Below are 18835 nucleotides of genomic sequence, written 5' to 3' on the forward strand. Positions count from 1 at the left end.
CACACCAACACGCCTTACCCTTGGAATAATGAGTAAACTCCCTCCCCAAAAACAGACACAAGTGTCTCTGCTTAGGGGCAGCAACACAAAACATGCTCACACCTGCACTAGCAAATTTTTTTTTTTTTTTTTTTTTTTTTTTTTTTTTTTTGAGACGGAGTTTTACTCTTGTTACCCAGTCCAGACTGGAGTGCGATGGCGCGATCTCTGCTCATCGCAACCTCCACCTCCTGGGTTCAGGCAATTCTCCTGTCTCAGCCTCCTGAGTAGCTGGGATCACAGGCACGGGCCACCGTGCCCAGCTGATTTTTTGTATTTTTACTAGAGACAGGGTTTCACCATGTTGACCAGGATGGTCTCGATCTCTTGACCTCGTGATCCACCCGCCTCAGCCTCCCAAAGTGCTGGAATTACACGCGTGAGCCACCGCGCCCGGCCCAACTTTATCTATTGTCCTTCTAAAACCCCTTCTGTCTTTTCAGAAGAAACCTGTTTGTTCCTCCCCTTAGAAGCCTTTTCGCCCGCCCGCTTCCGCAACCTAGTGAGGGTACGAGGTGGGTCCACCTCTGTCTCCAGGCTTTTTTTGTTGGCTGCCGTATGCTTGTGAATCAAGTTTTTCCTCCTATGGATCTGTCTTTTGTCAGTTTAATTTGCAGGCCCCAGTCACAGAATTTAACAGGATAGGAGAATCACTTTTCCTTCCCAACAGCCTCCTTTACCACAGAGGATCCCTAACTTGGCCAGACACAGCGGGTGGGAGCTGGGACTGAGGGCCTCACAGCCCTACTGACTGTCACCTTACGTGTGACACACTCATGGAACTTGCCAGCAAACCGGGGGGAGATGAGGGTTGCGTGTGATCCCTGGGAAGACAGACGTAGCGGCTCTTCATGAGAACAGAACAATGTCACCTTGTGCAGGTGGGTGAGAGAAGCGGCCCTGTGTGGCAGGGGAGGACGCATACTCTATAGGGCAGCGACCTCTTGCAGCCTTGAGGGTCTGTGGATATTGGGAATTTTTTTTTTTTTTTTTTTTTTTTTTTTTTGAGACGGAGTTTCGCTCTTGTTACCCAGGCTGGAGTGCAATGGCACGATCTCGGCTCACCGCAACCTCCGCCTCCTGGGTTCAGGCAATTCTCCTGCCTCAGCCTCCTGAGTAGCTGGGATTACAGGCACGTGCCACCATGCCCAGCTAATTTTTTTTTTTATTTTTAGTAGAGACGAGGTTTCACCATGTTGACCAGGATGGTCTCGATCTCTTGACCTTGGGATCCACCCGCCTCGGCCTCCCAAAGTGCTGGGATTACAGGCTTGAGCCACCGCGCCCGGCCGGGAAATGTTTAAAAAAAAAAAAAAAAAAAAAAAAAGGATGTTTTAGATTTTTCTTGTGCATGTTTCAAATTCGTTTCACAATGTCTCATGTAGAACCTGGGGTGGTGCATGCCCCCGCACTGCACCTGTGGCTGTCACAAGAGGCTCTCCCCAACAGCTGGGGCCGCCTGCAGACCAGCCAGGACCAGGAACTGCAGAAGGTGGAAAGACTCATCTTGCCATGTCAGAAATTTTTTTTTTTGAGACAGGGTATCACTCCGTCACCGAGAGTGCAGTGAGTGGCGTGATTTTGGTTGACCACAGCCTCCACCCTCCCCGAGATGCAGTTTTGCTCTTATGGCCCAGGCGGGAGGGCAGTCATGCAATTTCGGCTTACTGCAGCCTCCACCTCCTGAGATCAAGCGATTCTCCTGCCTCAGCCTCCTAGGTAGCTGAGACTACAGGCGTGCACCAACAAGCTGGCTATTTTTGTATTTTTGTAGAGACGGCGTTTTCACTGTGTTGGCGAGGCAGGTCTTGAACTCCTGACCTCAGATGACCCACCAGTCTTGGTCTCCCAAAGAGGTGTTACTACAGGCGTGAGCCACCATGCCCAGCCAACTTGTTTGATTTTAAGTGGGCCCCCCAAGTACATGCCATTCTCAATACCCATTTCCTAAGGGAAATGATCTAAGTAGGTGAAAAGGAATCTTACCACAGACCACGTGTAATACATACTGCAAGTCAGGTCGTTTGGCAAGACAGAGGCTGGCATCATCAGGCTGTGTCCTGACAGCAGCCTTGACATGGTACAGCCAAGACGGTGATGGGCACGATCACCAACACCATCATCGTCACTCTAGTCTCCATCACCATCATCTTTGGCCGATGCTTCCCTGGCACTGCCCACTGGCCCTCTCCATGTATCCGTTTGTGATCCTCACTCCTGTTTAGTAGGACATTAACTCCAATTCACACATGATGGAACCAGAGCACAGAGAGGTTGAAACCAGGTAGACAGAATGTAACAACACCGGAGTGTGAACCCAGGCAGTCTGGTTCTAAAGTTAGCCCTGTCCCGGAATCCCCAGAGTCTCAGTGAGCCGGCGCCCAGGCACAGCAGGCTCGAGGGCACACAGTTGGCAGGGGAGGCCTTGCTTTCTTTCCTCTGCCTCCCTCTGCCTCAGACCGTGTCCTGCACAGCAAAAGCTCCCACTGGCCCTCCAGGGTGGAAGGAGTCGGTGAGTGGGTATAAAATGGAAGGTCTCAGGCCCAGGGCGGTGGCTCACACCTGTAATCCTTGCACTTTGGGAGGCCAAGGAGGGCATGAGCTCAGGAGCTGGAGATCAGCCTGGGCAACATGGTGAAACCCCATCTCCACTTAAAATGCAAAGATTAGCCAGGCATGGTGGCATGCGACTGTAGTCCCAGCTACTTGGATGGCCGAGGCAGGAGAATCACTTGAACCCGACAGGTGAAGGGCTGCAGTGAGCCGAGATCACACCACTGCACTCCAGCCTGGGCAAAAAGAGGGACACTCCGTCTCAAAAAAAAAATAGCAAGGAGGGAAAAAAGGGAAGACCCGGCTCGTGCCTTCACCCGAAGCTGCAGCGCTCCGAGGAGCCCGACTCAACATTTGCTTTTCTGGAGACGAACCACAAACGTCCAACTCCTGGGGAGCAGGGCCGGTCCCTTCCTGCTCTTAATGCTGGAGGAAACCTCAGCTGGGGGGCTGCGGGCGAGGGGCTGCAGACAGGCCGAGGGGCTGCAGGAAGCTGTGAGTTGACAGGAGACAGGGGATGAGAGACGCGCTCAGCAGAGGCAGCGAGATCTGCCGCCGTCCCCTCCCGCCTGGGCCGCGTGGGGCCACCCGGCCGCCCCCGTGCAGACGGGGTGTGTAAAACCATCGGTCAGCCGCGACTGCAGTACACCAGGGAGCAGGGGCTCGTTAAGAACGTCTGTTAAAAGCCAGGAGCCTCCACCGTCACTCAGCTAAAGACGTGTCAGTGAAGAAGGGAACCACATATGCTTTTTCTAGGGGAGGAAACAGGCTTTTCACACACCGGCCGTCACCGGGAGCAGGTCGGTGTGAGGGCCTGGCACACAGCAGGGCACGGCCGGCCGTGGCTGGGAAGGGTTGCGTCTTGCCCATGCCTCCCTCCTCGGCTTCGGTCACATCCTCATCCTCACCCTCCAGCCGGGCACCTCCAGCCACGCACACCCCTCCCAGCCGCAGACAGAGCCCCCGTGCCAGCTGCCCTTTCGCTCTGCCTTGCCAGGTGGCTCTGAGTCTTTAGCAACAGAACCAGGGTCTTCCATCCTCACCTGGAGCCCTGAGGTACAACGCAGCCGCCTGAGGCTGGGGACGGCCCTGAGGAACCACAGTCGCCAAGACCAGTCTCCAGAAAACGTGCAGCAGTTCCCGAAAGGCGGCTGGAACGCGCCTTCCCACGAGACTGCCTGGAGCAGGGAGCAGACGGGCGGCAGGGAAGGTGCTGCCTGACAGCCGAGGCCTGTGCCGAGTGGCCAGGGGGACACCAGGACCCAGTCCAGCCACCAGGGACCCAGAGCCCCCCAAGGAAGCAGGTGTACAGGTGTCCGCACACGGGGGCAGGTGTGGTGGGGGCAGCCTTGCACCCCTCCTGCTCAGCTGTCTCCAGGGGCCCCTGCACCCCAACGAGGGCACCCGCGCCCCCCGCCCATTCCTTCTCAGCTTCCAGGCCCAACTCCACGTGACCCCTTCCCTGGGTTCCCCTCACCTCCTCCCAGTGCCAGGAGAGGGATACAGGCACCGACAGGGAAGGCGATGGGTCCCTTCCAGCCACGAGAAAAGCATGGCAAGCCCCGGTTGAGGGACCTTCTAGGAAATCCCGACCTCCCTCCTCAAAACCGCCCAGATCACAGAAACCAAGTGAAGTCCAAGAAACGGCCACGGCCCGGGGGGCTCAGGCAGTGGGAGGGGAACTGCCCCGGGATGGGTGGGGAAAGGGAAGGCCAAGGACCGGGTGAGCCGCATGGGTGAGCTCGCCCAGTGTGGGGCGTCACCTCCACGGACCCCTGCAGGGCGGGCACGGAAGGGGGCTCGGCTCAGTCTGCTCCATGTCTCTCAAAACCCACGGCTGCGCCAAGGAACACTTGTTATTTCTTTAAAGTACTAAGACTCCTGTCATCCCAGCACTTTGGAGGCCAAGGCGGGAGGATCGCTTGAGCTCAGAAGTTTGAGACCAGCCTGGACAACATAGTGAGACCCTGTCTCTATAAAAAAAAATAAACACTTTTAAAAAAAATCAGGCGGGCATGGTGGTACCTGCCTGTGGTCTCAGGAGACAGGGGCAGGAGGACCACCAGACCACAGGAGCAGTCAAGGCTACAGTGAGCTCGGATCAGCCAGTGCACTCCAGCCCAGGTGACTGAGGGAGGCCCGGTCTCAAAGATGGATACATTTTTGGCTGGCTGTGGTGGCTCACACCTGTAATCCCAGCACATTGGGAAGGTGAGGCAGACAGATCACCTGAGGTCAGGAGTTCAAGACCAGCCTGGCCAACATGGTAAAACCCCGTCTCCACTAAAAATACAAACATCAGGCTGTGCCTGTAATCCTAGCACTTTGGGAGGCCAGGACAGCAGAGCACAAGGTCAGGAGATCAAGACCATCTTGGCTAACATGGTGAAACCCCATCACTACTAAAAATACAAAAAATTTAGCTGGGTATGGTGGCACGCGCCTGTAGTCCCAGGTACGCAAGAGGCTGAGGCTGGATAATGCTTGAACCCCAGGAGACAGAGGTTGAAGTGAGCCAAGATCGTGCCACAGCACTCCAGCCTGGTGACAAAGTAAGACTCCTTCTCCAAAAAAAAAAAAAAAAAACCATAAAAGTTAGCCGGGCATGGTGGCACATACCTGTAGTCCCAGCTACTCAGGAAGCTGAGGCAGGAGAATCGCTTGAACCCAGGAGGCGGAGGTTGCAATGAGCTGATCGTACCAGCGCACTCCAGCCTGGGTAACGGATCAAGACTCTGTCTCAAGAAAAAAATTTTTTTAAGGTAGCAGGATTCCCCCATAATGACATCAGCCGGGCATTTCCACAGACCCCGAAAGGAAAGGGATGGGCCTGGCTACGCCCCACGCCCCATTCTCCGCGTTCCTGCACAGCCAGGCTGCGCGTGCAGACCCCACCTCAGCCCCTCTTCTCCTCAGCTGCTTTTTGGGTTTCTGTGAGTAATTCCCCCTCCATCCCAACCTCGGTGACAATGGACGGAGGAGCCTTGCTTCCAGAGTGACTGTGGTTATAAACATGATTTTCTCAAGCTGACTTCTTCTCTGAAAACTCTAATGATGTATGTCTGATCCTCCTCGTCTTCAACAAAAAAGATTTAAAAGCAGCAAAGCAACGTTGGTAAGACCCCTCAACAGGCACCCGAGAGCCGTGCTCAGCACATGCTTCTCAGCGTCAGTCCAGAAACCTCCCGGGGGTCCCTGAGGTCAAAGCTGTTTTCGTGATGCTTCTAAGAACAGTTTCCTTCCCTTTTTTGCGGGGGGAGGGACACAGAGTCTCACTCTGTCTCCCAGGCTGGAGTACCATGGCATGGTCTCGACTCACTGCAACATCCACCTCTGAGGCTCAAGCAATCTCATGCCTCACCCTCCCCAGCAACAAGGATTACAGGCTCATGCCACCAAGCCTGGGATATTTTCCGCATTTTACTAGAGATGGGGTTTCACCATGTTGCCTAAGCTGGTCTCGAACTCGTGACCTCAGGTGATCCAACCGCCTCAGCCTCCCAAAGTGCTGGGATTACAGGCGTTAGCCACCGTGCCCAGCCTCTTTCCCATTCTCCTCAAAGCGTGGGGAGGAATGTTCCGGGGGCCACAGGTTCACAGGCAGGCAGAGACATGAGAATACAGCGCAAAAAGAAAACCGCACCTCCTCTTCCCACTACATTTTTTACCGGGAAACACTTTTTCATTAAACTGTTATGTTCACGTGCAATGGATTTATAGCTATTTTTATGTGAAAGAGTGAACATTTTGAAATGCTCTATTTCTAGTAGAGTGAATGTCCAGAGCAGGCGCCCCCAAACTACAGCCCGCGGGTCGCATGCGGCCCCCCGAGGCCATTTATCCGGCCCCCTGCCGCACTTCAGGAAGGGGCACCTCTCATTGGTGGTCAGTGAGATGAGCGCAGTATGTGGCGACCCTCCAACGGTCTGAGGGACAGTGAACTGGCCCCCTGTGTAAAAAGTTTGGGGATGCCTGGTCGAGAGAGACCACCCACGGAAACAAAAGTGCAAACGGCTTTAGGATCGTAAAGTGTCCCGAGGCCCGAATTTGGGAGCTGGGCTGGGCTGAGCATCGGGTGAGGATCCTTGCGGAACCCAGGACCACAGGGACCATCACACGGGCCTGTAGCTCCCCCCAGTGGTGATGGCGAGGATGGCAGGAGACTCCAGCGGGCCGGAGCTCAACCTGAATGCCACGAGGACCCACTTAGTGCCCGGCAGGGGTGTCCTGGGCCCTGGGGCACTGGGGGCTCGGGGCTGGTGGTCCTCCTCGGCGGGGCCATCCTGCGGTCACAGGGGCCCGGGCAGCCCCCCAGCAGAGACGACCAAAGCGTCTCCAGACGCCGGCCAGCGTCCCCTGGGGGCAGAACGAAGCCACCCCCAGTGACAGCTGCCCAGTCCACAACACGGATGGGACAGCGACAAGGCAGGCATGGCCACAGAGCGAAACACACATGTGACGGTGACGGCCGAGGACGCCGGGCACTTACGACACCTCCACTCTGTCCCACGGGGACTCCAAGCCCAGCCTCTCCCAGCCAGAGTCGGGGTGGACTCGGGGAGCTCGGGGAGGTGGAGGCGTGAGGCTGTGTCCGCCAGGCGTCCTCGATGGGCCAGCAGCAATGGCAGAGGCCATGGCAGAGGGGACGTCGGGGTGGTCACCGCCCGCGCCAGCAGGTGCAGGGTCAGCGGCACTGGAGGGGTTCTGACCCGGGCGCTCCCTCGGGGTCTTAGCCTTCCCTCACCTCCTGCTGGCCTTGTAGGCTCTGGAGGTTCACATGTGGTCCTTGCAGCCCCAAGCCACGGCCGCACCGAGGAGCACTGCCTCTTCCAAGCCGTCCTCAGGTTCAGGCTCAGCACACCCCGAGGCACCCATCACAGAAGCTGCCAGCTCCTGGGAGGAGGCTCTTTGCAAGCTTCTCAAGCAAAGCCCTCTGCCTACAAACCTGTGGTCACAATGCACGTCATCAGGGCCTAGAGCCCGAGCCGCCCCTGAGGCCACTGTCCGAGCTCTTCACCCGAGTCCCCCGGAAGATGAGCTCTGCCGATTTCCACCCATTCCCACGCCCACAAGTGCCGGATGTCCTGCTCCAAGAGGAACTTGACGCAGATTCATTTGAAAAACGAGCCCGTTTTCAGCAAACATCAAATACTCAGCCTATTCCTATATTGTATGAACATCAACTGGGGCAGGCATCAGGACTAGGAGGTTCCCAGCTGATTGACACACATCTTCTCCAGGCTAGAGCAAATCTTACCCAGGCTTCAAATCTTTATTCTGGACAAGTACAACAGCCTGGTCAGACAAACTTCTATAACACTGCCCAGTCACCAAATGCTCTCCAGCAGGTTACAGTACCTTTACCAGCACCCCAACTCTCCTTGCCTAATTTTGGATCTACAGGGCAACCTCTAATTGCTTTGCCTCAGACTCTTCAGCCCCCATTACAGCATACCACTCCCCAAGCACAACCTCAGAGTCTGAGCCGTCCCGCACAAGTAAGCCAGCCTTTCCGAGGATTAATTCCTGCCGGAACGCAGCATAGCATGATTGCAACAGCAGGAAAAATGTCTGAAATGGAACTAAAAGCCTTTGGAAGTGGCATTGATATGAAACCAGGCACACCTCCAATCGCTGGTAGAAGCACCACACCAACATCTAGTCCCTTCCGGGCTACTTCTACAAGTCCGAACAGCCAGTCTGGCAAAATGAACAGCATTGTCTACCAGAAGCAGTTCCAATCAGCCCCTGCCTCTGTGAGAATGACACAACCATTTCCTACACAGTTTGCACCCCAGATTCTCTCTCAGCCTAACCTGGTCCCTCCATTGGTAAGAGCCCCACATACTAACACCTTCCCAGCGCCTGTTCAGAGGCCACCAATGGCACTGGCCAGTCAGATGCCTCCTCCGCTGACCACAGGCCTCATGAGCCATGCTCGTTTGCCACATGTAGCCAGGGGTCCTTGTGGATCACTATCTGGAGTCAGAGGTAATCAGGCCCAGGCTGCGTTGAAGGCTGAACAAGACATGAAGGCAAAGCAGAGAGCAGAGGTTCTTCAGTCCACACAACGGTTCTTCTCTGAACAGCAACAGAGCAAACAGATAGGAGGCAAAGCCCAGAAAGTGGACAGTGATTCAAGTAAACCAAAAAAAAAAAGAGCCCGTTGGCCGGGCACCGTGGCCCACACCTGCAATCCCAGCACTTTGGGAGGCCGAGACGGGTGGATCACAAGGTCAGGAGATCAATACCAGCCTGGCCAGCATGGCAGCATGGAGAAACGCTGTCTCTACTAAAAATACAAAAATCAGACGGGTGAGGTGGTGCACGCCCATCATCCCAGCTACTCGGGAGGCTGAGGCAGAGAATCACTCAAACCTGGGAGGTGGAGGTTGCAGTGAGCCGAGATCTCCCCACTACACTCCAGCCTGAAGACAGAGCGAGACTCCTTCTCCTCAAAACAAAAAACAAAAAAAAAGGAAAGGAAAGTAACCCTATCGCTGGCACTGCCATTAGGTTTCTAGAACCATCTCTTTGGAGGGAAGAAAAGTATCCACTGCTTTGAAAAGAGATGGCAGAAGATGGGGAGACCTTAGTAGGAGCCCTGCCCTGGCTCTGCCCCCTGTGTCCTGACAACAGGGTCCCATGGCCCTGTGCACTCACAGACACTGCTGGTGAAAGGGTCTAGCCCCCAAAAGTCACTTGCCAAAATTCAGCTGGAGCCCAGGGAATTTATTGGACAGAGGGATTCCACTCTGGGGAAGGTAGCTGACATAAATAACCTGAAAGTCTCTTTTTCTCTGTCGGCTCCTCTTCCTCTCCCCCCATATATATATATATATATATATATATATATATATATATATATATATATATATCTGTGATATATATACACACACACACACACACACACACACACACAGTTCTATCAATGAAAAGGTTCACCGTGGCATTTTTTGGTAACTGGCTTTTAGTAGGATGAGAAATGACAGTTTTATTCTGTGTCTTAAGTAGCCAAATTTGTATGCACAGAACAGCAAACAAATCAACCTTGGCAAGCCCCCACCTCATGGAGTGAACGATCGTTTCTCTCCATGAAAATCTCCCTGGCTTTGTCTTAAGCCTCACTCCTTCACTCCGGAGCAGGGACTCCGCTGGCACTCAGCTCATCGGGTCGGTTTTATTTCTACAGTTGTTTCTCTCTTGTGCAGGTGGCTCCCTGTTCTTTTTGCACGTCTGCCTGTTCTTTTTGCACGTCTGCCTGTTCTTGTTTCTTTGTTGCCCTTTCCTCATTTATCTCCTTGGGAACTGCAAGCACATCTCCTTCAAGGGCCCTTTCACCTCGTTCCTTGGCTGCAAAGCCCCTGCATGCTGCTCTGTGGGCTGATCGCCTGTGGGTGGCCTGCATGTCCCTCAGTGTTGGAATGTATTTGGTGGTTCTTTACCACACCTGCCCTGGTGGGGTGGGGGTTGGGAGCCCCAGGCAGAGGATTGTTGAGGATTGTCTCTGACCACAACATGCTCCAGCCCTGAACCAGGTCTTCACAAGAGTGTCTCAAGTCTGAGATGTTCACACCCCACCCTGGAAGCAGCGAGACTGTGGTCCCTTCTCAGGCCAGCAGCCTGCCCGCCTGCTTCTGAGCAGCTGGGGGTCCCACCCCAGGCTTGGGTGCAGAGGCTGTCTCGGTCCTCCACCTGCAGGCATCTTCAGGGGTAACTGAAAACCATGATGAGAATTCTCACCCCAGAGCCTGAGTCCCACCAGCCACGGAGTCTCACCAGCCTCTCTCAGCCTCTCACAGGAATCAGGACTGGGCAGGTATCGGACCCCAGCACTCTGAGGCTAAGTCCCAGCCTCGGCCATGGGGGTACCTGGTACTTTCTGCTTTCACCTTTTTTTTTTTTTTTTTTTTTTTTTTTTGAGACAGAGTTTCGCTCTTGTTACCCAGGCTGGAGTGCAATGGCGCGATCTCGGCTCACTGCAACCTCCACCTCCCGGGTTCAGGCAATTCTCCTGCCTCAGCCTCCTGGGATTACAGGCACGTGCCACCATGCCCAGCTAATTTTTTTTTTTGTATTTTTAGTAGAGACGGGGTTTCACTGTGTTGACCGGGATGGTCTCGATCTCTCAACCTCGTGATCCACCCGCCTCGGCCTCCCAAAGTGCTGGGATTACAGGCTGGAGCCACCGCGCCCGGCCTCTGCTTTCACCTTTAAGCCTTAGCTACAATTTCTGGGCAACAGAAAAAAATCGCATTCAGAACCATGTAACCTCCAGTTTGGTTTTTTTTTTTTTTTTTTTTTTTTTTTAGTTTTAGTGTTTGAGACCAGGTTATGAGACTGGCTAATTTTTGTACTTTTGGTAGAGGCAGGGTTTCACCATGATGCCTCAGCCGGTCTCAGAATCCTGGCCTCTAACAATCCGCCTGCCTCAGCCTCCCAGAGCCTGAGGATTCCAGGCGTGAGCCGCCACACCCAGCCAAACCCAATTCCAATTAACAGTGTCCATCTGGCCGGGCGCGGTGGCTCACGCCTGTAATCCCAGCACTTTGGGAGGCCGAGGCGGGTGGATCACAAGGTCAAGAGATCGAGACCGTCTTGGTCAACATGGCGAAACCCTGTCTCTACTAAAAATACAAAAAATTAGCCGGGCATGGTGGCACGTGCCTGTAATCCCAGCTACTCAGGAGGCTGAGGCAGGAGAATTGCCTGAACCCAGGAGGCAGAGGTTGCGGTGAGCCGAGATCGCGCCATTGCACTCCAGCCTGGGTAACAAGAGCGCAACTCCGTCTCAAAAAAACAAAACAAAACAAAACAAAAAGTGTCCATCTAAGCTCACCTAGGTGCTCTGCATACACCAGTATTTATGTTTTTCGGTTTTATTTAAAGACAAGGCCCAGGCTGGAATCACAGTTCACTGCAGCCTCCAACTCCTGGGCTCAGGTGATCCTCCCACCTCGGCCTCCTGAGGAGCCCAGACAATAGGTGTGAGCCACCACAACCAGCTTTTTTTTTTTTTTGAGATGGGGTTTTGCTAGGTTGTCCAGGCAGCCCTTGAACTCCTGGGCTGAAGCAATCCTCCCTTCTCAGCCTCCCGAAGTGCTAGAATCATAGGCATGAGCCACCACGCCCAGCCTGTATTATTTCTCTTTCTACACAGCATCAGCCTGTATGGTTTTTAATGGCGCCCACCATGGCCCCGACAGGCACTGGGCAAGCACGTTACACAGCGTCTCAGCCAACCTTCCCGACAGCCCTGGGCAGCGTCATTCTCCCCATCCTCTCACAAGCAGACCTCAGATAGGTTGGGCCACTCACCCAGGAAGTGGCAGAGCCAAGCAGGAGCCCAAGGCAAGCACAGCAACGTCGACCCCCGTCCCTCCACGCCACACCTCCTCCCTGCTGAGGGGGCCCAGCCAGTCCCCACCCATGTCAAGCATCCAGAGAACCTACTCCCCACAGGGCCGTCTTCTGTCCGCTGGCTCCTCAGTGCAGGAGCCTCCTTCTGGGCAAAAAGCAGCCTGGAGCAGTCCAGAGTGCACAGGTCGACCCAGGAGAGCTCCAAAGGAAAATCCCCCCGAGATCCAAACCCACCCCGAGCCGAGGGGTCCCGGGCCGAGGGAGCACGCACACACGCACACACGCACACAGTTTGGGTTGTTCGACTTCCCTGGGACATCCTGATGTGGCCTGATTGGGAGAAGCTGCCAGGGATGCCCTATCCTGCTGATTCCATGTTCCAGTCACCCCAGACGGGTCCCACACCCTCCCCGCTGCTCCGTCTCTACGAGGCTTCCACAGGATGCATGTGGGCCACCATCAAAGACCCTGTCAACCCTCAAAGTACAGGGACCACAGGGTCCACGTGGGCTGCATTTCCCTATAAAGTCTAACCAGAAATATCTCACTGCTCTCCCAGAAGCCCTCCCTGAGGAATAGGAGGGGACCCGTTCCTCACCCACAGCAACCTCCCCAGCCTCTACTCAAATCTAGTCTTTACCACAGCCTACCTCCTCCTCCCTTTCGTCTGTAAAATGAAATCTACAGGAAGCCACTGGTGGCCAGGAGTGGTGGTTCACATCTATAATCCCAGCACTCTGGGAGGCCAAGGCAGGCCGATCACCCGAGGTCAGGAGTTCGAGACCAGCCTGGCCAAGGTGGTGAGACCCTGTCTCTACTCAAAATACAAAAACTAGCTGGGCGTGGTGCTGTGCACCTGTAGTCTCAGCTACTTGGCAGGTGGAGGCAGGAGAATCACTTGAACCCAGAGAGGCGGAGGCTGCAGTGAGCTGAGATCACGCCACTGCACTCTAGCCTGGGCGACAGAGCAAAACAATGCCTCAAAAAGGAAAAAAAAAAAGTTCCATGTCCCCAAACTGAAGCTAAGTAGTTTATCAGAACTTCTGAAAAATCAGGAGTAAAACCCCAAACAGGCCAGTCCTGGCCGGCACATCAAGGCTTTCTCCTCTGCTCTCATCCGTAGGAGGAGGGCAGCTTTGAAGCGACCCATCCGTGCTTTGTGTCTGCTTTCCTCACCCCTTCCATTCAGCAAACCGGCCCCCTGTTCAGCCCCTCGGAGCACTCCCCGCACTTTGTAGAGAGCCAAGCATTGCGGAATCTAGCATCGCAAAAAGCCAATGAGGAACTTTCAACTAAATTTGTTATAATTTTGTCTTGTGACAATTCTCTGGATCAGCTCATGCTGGGAGGAGGGAAGGGGGACAAACGAGACCCTGTCCTGGAGGATGAGAAGGGAAGTATCTGACACCTGCTGTGGGTCATCTTAGGCACCTGCTTGACTAGATTAAGGGATCCCTAGAGACCTCGTAAAGCGCTGCTTCTGGCTGTGTCTGCAAAGGGGTTTCCAGAAGAGCCTGCCTGGGAGTCAGGGGACTGAGAGGGAAGACCCTCCATGTGGCCAGGTACCTGCAGTCACCTGGAGCCCAGATAGAACAAAAAGGGGCTGGGCATGGTGGCTCATGCCTGTAATCCCAGCACTTTGGGAGGACAAGACAGGTAGATCACTTGAGGTCAGGAGTTCGAGACTAGCCTGGCCATGGTGAAACCCTGTCTTTATTAAAAATGCAAATATATTAGCTGGGCATGGTGGCCACCACCTGTAATCCCAGCTACTCAGGAGGCTGAGGCAGGAGAGTCACTTGAACCTGGGAAGCGGAGGTTGCAGTGAGCTCAGACCACACCACTGAGCAAGACTGTCTCAAAAAAAAAAAAAAAAGCCTTTTCCGCGCTACCCGCTGAGGGCTCCAAACGGCGTTGTTCTCGATTCCCGTCGTAACTTAAAGGGAAACTTTCACAATGTCTGGAGCCCTTGATGTCCTGCAAATGAAAGAGGAGGATGTCCTTAAGTTCCTGGCAGCAGGAACCCATTTAGGTGGCACCAACCTTGACTTCCAGATGGAGCAGTATATCTATAAAAGGAAAAGTGATGGCATCTGCATCATAAATCTGAGGAGGACCTGGGAGAAGCTTCTCCTGGCAGCTCGTGCCATTGTTGCCATTGAAAACCCTGCTGATGTCAGTGTCATATCCTCCAGGAATGCTGGCCAGAGGGCCGTGCTGAAGTTTGCTGCTGCCACTGGAGCCACTCCAATTGCTGGCCGCTTCACTCCTGGAACCTTCACCAACCAGATCCAGGCAGCCTTCCTGGAGCCACGGCTGCTTGCGGTTACTGACCCCAGGGCTGACCACCAGCCTCTCACGGGGGCGTCTTATGTTCACCTACCTACCATCGCTCTGTGTAACACAGATTCTCCTCTGCGCTATGTGGACGTTGCCATCCCATGCAACAACCAGGGAGCTCACTCGGTGGGTTTGATGTGGTGGATGCTGGCTCGGGAGGTTTTGCGCATGCGTGGCACCATTTCCCGTGAACACCCGTGGGAGGTCATGCCTGATCTCTACTTCTACAGAGATCCTGAAGAGATTGAAAAGGAAGAGCAGGCTGCTGCTGAAAAGGATGTGACCAAGGAGGAATTTCAGGGCGAATGGACCGCTCCCGCTCCTGAGTTCACTGCTACCCAGCCTGAGGTTGCCGACTGGTCCGAAGGCGTGCAGGTGCCCTCTGTGCCCATCCAGCAGTTCCCTACTGAAGACTGGAGCGCCCAGCCTGCCACGGAAGACTGGTCTGCAGCTCCCACTGCTCAGGCCACTGAATGGGTAGGAGCAACCACTGAATGGTCTTAAGCTGTTCTTGTGTGGGCTCTTAACATACAAGATTCATGGAAAATAAACATCGAGTTTCTAAAAAAAATAATAATAATTTTTTTTTTTTTTTTTTGAGACGGAGTTTCGCTCTTGTTACCCAGGCTGGAGTGCAATGGCGCGATCTCGGCTCCCCGGAACCTCCGCCTCCTGGGTTCAGGCAATTCTCCTGCCTCAGCCTCCTGAGTAGCTGGGATCACAGGCACGTGCCACCATGTCCAGCCAATGTTTGGTATTTTTAGTAGAGACGGGGTTTCACCATGTTGACCAGGATGGTCTCAATCTCTTGACCTTGTGATCCACCCACCTCAGCCTCCCAAAGAAATTTTTTTTAAAAAAAAGTAACGAAAAGGGAGTTCTGCTGTTGTTCCTGGCGCTGGGACTCTCTCCTACGCCTGCCCTTGGACGTCAGAACCCCAGGGCCCCCAGCCTTGGACTCCAGGACTTAACACTAGGGGCTCCTTGGACTCTGGGCCTTCAGCCCTCACCTGAGTCTCAGGCCTGTAGCTTCCCCTGGTTCTGGACTTGGACCCAGGCAGACTGCCAGCAACCCAGGTCTCTGGCCCGGACATTTCGGCCTCCCTAACCCCACGGGCCATCTCCCCTCGCCTGTCTCTCCATCTCTGTCTCCAGTACATTGACCTGCCCCCGAGGATCCCTCCCAACGCCACACCTGCTTCTGTGCACTCGCTTCTGCCTCTCACCTCGCAGGCGTACCAGGGAGTAAGCCTTCCAGAACCCATTGGGAAACTGGGGGACGGTGAGAAAGGACAACGCAAGCTCAGGACCCCCGTTCAGGCTGCCGAAAGGACAACACGAAACCGAAGACGGAGAAGCTACTGCCCCCCACCGCGTTCCTGGGCAGGTGGCCACAGACGCAAGGTCAGAGCTCACTCCAGGGTCCCCTCATCTTGGGGAGGCATCACCGGCGACCCCACCTGTTCCTTTTCTCTCCCCCCACCACCCGCAGGCTCCGAGGCAGGACCGGAGCCTCGCTTTCCCCCTTAAATACGGAGGCTTCAAAACCATCCTTGCAATATAATTTTTTTTTTTTTTTTTTTTTTTTTTAGACGGAGTTTCGCCCTTGTTACCCAGGCTGGAGTGCAATGGCGCGATCTCGGCTCACCGCAACCTCCGCCTCCTGGGGTCAGGCAATTCTCCTGCCTCAGCCTCCTGAGTAGCTGGGATTACAGGCACGCGCCACCATGCCCAGCTAATTTTTTTGTATTTTTGGTAGAGACGGGGTTTCACAATGTTGACCAGGATGGTCTCGATCTCTCGACCTTGTGATCCACCCGCCTCGGCCTCCCAAAGTGCTGGGATTACAGGCTTGAGCCACCGCGCCCGGCGCAATATAATTTTTTTAAAAAAAATTCTTGCTAGATGATCTGGCCTTTCACTACTGAGAGTCTAATATAATAAAAAACGGTTATTTCCTGGCCAGGCGTGGTGGCTCACGCCTGTAATCCAAGCACTGTGAAAGCCAAGGCAGGCGGATCACCTGAGGTCAGGAGTTCAAGACCAGCCTGACCAACATGGTGAAACCCCGTCTTTACCGAGGAAGAAAAAAAAAAAAGTTATTTACTTAAAAAAAAAAAAAAAAACTCATCTCTGGAGAAAGGCATTGACCTGCCCCCCGGCGCAACCTCTACCCTCCCCACTCCAAAGCCGACCCAGGTCTGTCGCGGGCAGTTCTTGGTTCACAACCAAAACGGACCAAAAAAACACCCGCATCCTTCCGGTCCATCGGATTCTGCAGGGGCCTGCGCCTTTCTCTGCCTTCGAGATATTTTACAGTTGCGGAACTGCAGAAAAGTTGGGGCCATGCGAGCGACTCTCGACCACCACCCCACAATCGATTAGCGCCAGCGGGCAGTGATCACCCATCCACCTCTGCCCAACTCCAACATGGCCACCCAGCCCACAACCGACGCCCGGGCCGCCGCTGCCAGGAGCCAAGATGGCTGCCTCGCGTGCTGACGTCATGGCGGCGACCACAGTGCGCGCCCGGCCCCTTCCTGCTAGCACCGGAAATGATCTGCCAAGGCGGAAGTAAACGACAAGACGGTCAATTGAAAAGTTGGCGGGCGAAGGCTGCGAGCAGGGCCGACCGGGTGGCCTGGGCGACTTCCCCGAGGGCCCGCCACACCCTGCAGCCAGCCCCGACTGTCTTACCTCAGTTTCCCCACCTGAAAGAGGGGTCCGCGGGCGGTGCCTTTGCCGTCATCCTTCTCTAAATGCAGAGACAGACGATGGGTCCTGGCTGGACGGCCGCTGGAGCCCAGGTCTGGCGCCTGCACGCGGGGCTGGCGCCCAGGATTTTGGATTCAGGAAGCGGGGGGTAGGCGGCGAGGGCACGGGAGGGACAGCGGGCAGCGCTGGCCGAGGCCCGGCAGCCGGAGGGAGCGGGAGGGAAGGCTCGGGGCCTGGGCTGCCGCCTCCTGGGCATATCGAGCTTTCCAGGGCCACACCGCAGGGAGAAGTGACATTCTGACAAGTAACGGGGGCCATGCTCCCTCCAGAGGCTGTAGGGAGGATCCTTCCTGTTTCAGCTCCTGGAGGCTCTGGGAGCTCCAGGTGTCCTCAAGGGGCTCATGGCCACTTGGCTCCAAAATTTTTTTTTTTTTTTTTTTGAGACAGTCTTGCTCTGTCGCCCAGGTCGAAGTGCAATGGTGCAATCTCAGTTCACTGCAATCTCCGCCTCCCGGGTTCAAGTGATTCTTCTGCCTCTGCCTCACGAGTAGCTGGAACTACATGCGTGTGCCACCATACCCAGCTAGTTTTTGAATCTTTAGTAGAGACGGGGATTCGCCATGTTGGCCAAGCTGGTCTCGAACTTCTGACCTCAGGTGATCCGTCTGCCTCGGCCTCCCAAAGTGCTAGGATTACAGGCGTGAGCCGCCGCGCCCAGCCTCAACTTTTGAGGCTGAGTCTTGCTGTGTCAGCCAGGCTGGAATGCAATGACAGGATCTCAGCTCACAGCAGCTTCCACCTCCCAGGCTCAAGCGATCCTCCCACCTCAGCCTCCCCAGTAGCTGGGACCACAGGCACACACCACCATGCCTGGCGAATTCTTGTATTCTTTGTAGAGATTGGGTCTCACTGACTTTCCCAGGTTAGTCTCCAACGCCTGCTCAAGGGATCCTCCCACCTTGGCCTCTGAAAGTGCTGGGATTACAGGCATAAGCCACTACTTCCTGCCTTCTACTTTCTGTGTTTTGCAAATAAAAGGTGTGTAGGTCACATCGAATATTAAGTGACTGATCTGTGGGGATGCAGGTGCCTTCCTCAGGGCTCCTCTCTCCCCTTGCTCCTATCCCGGCCACAGGCATGCACCTGCACACACCTGGGCTGCTCAGGGGCTCTCTGCCACCCACTGAGTGCAAGATTCTCCATCGCTGCCAGGACCTGGCTGCTGGCACCCAGGTGCAGAGCCCATAGTGGCAGGTTCGAGGCCTCTAGCACAGACCCTGCACACCTGGAGGCTTCTGCTGCTGACAAAGCCCTGGGGCTGAATGGCAGGTGCCCAGGGCTAAGGCCCACTTGGGGCCACACAAACACAAAAGTTCCCCAGATGTGTGCATCTACCCCACTGACTCCCTTCTTGGGGTGCATGTGTCTGTTCTGGGGCTACACTGGGACCCGCCCCGGGTTGAGGGTGGACAGTGTTGGCCTTGCGGCCTGTGTGGCAGGCGTCCCCTGTGGGCACAGGCCAGGCCCTGGAACGGTCTGTGCCTCACATCCTCTGCTGGCAAGTGGCTGCACTGTTCCTGAGCTTCAGGAGCTCAGAAATCCAGGCCGGCATCTTTCTACCCCATATGGTGGCGGCGATAGCCAGGAAGTGAGCCAGCCGCCCAACTTGGGGTTTGGGGTCCACGTAGCAGGATGCACCCCCAAGGCCTGTGACCCATGGGGTGGGAAGTGGGCTGTGCAGGGACTCGCCCATGGTGGGATAACCCGGCTGTCCACAAGCAGCCCCCTCTGAATGGGGGTCCTGGTCAGCTTGGGCCATCCTAAACTC

The 18835-nt window shown here is 55.1% G+C and overlaps 1 protein-coding gene and 1 pseudogene across 1 annotated transcript; both read left to right on the forward strand.

The window, feature by feature from the left end:
• Positions 1-7625: 7625 nt before the first annotated feature.
• On the forward strand, positions 7626-13092 carry LOC141580698 (protein PRRC2C pseudogene; annotated as a pseudogene).
• A 777-nt stretch (positions 13093-13869) lies between these two features.
• On the forward strand, positions 13870-14844 carry LOC120367366 (small ribosomal subunit protein uS2-like). Its single transcript, XM_039478053.2, has one exon. The coding sequence runs from the start codon at positions 13909-13911 to the stop codon at positions 14794-14796; it is 888 nt and encodes a 295-aa protein (XP_039333987.1). The 5' UTR covers positions 13870-13908; the 3' UTR covers positions 14797-14844.
• The last annotated feature ends 3991 nt before the right edge of the window (positions 14845-18835 follow it).

The sequence above is a fragment of the Saimiri boliviensis genome, chromosome 12 (genome assembly GCF_048565385.1).
Source record: "Saimiri boliviensis isolate mSaiBol1 chromosome 12, mSaiBol1.pri, whole genome shotgun sequence".
NCBI lineage: Eukaryota > Metazoa > Chordata > Mammalia > Primates > Cebidae > Saimiri > Saimiri boliviensis.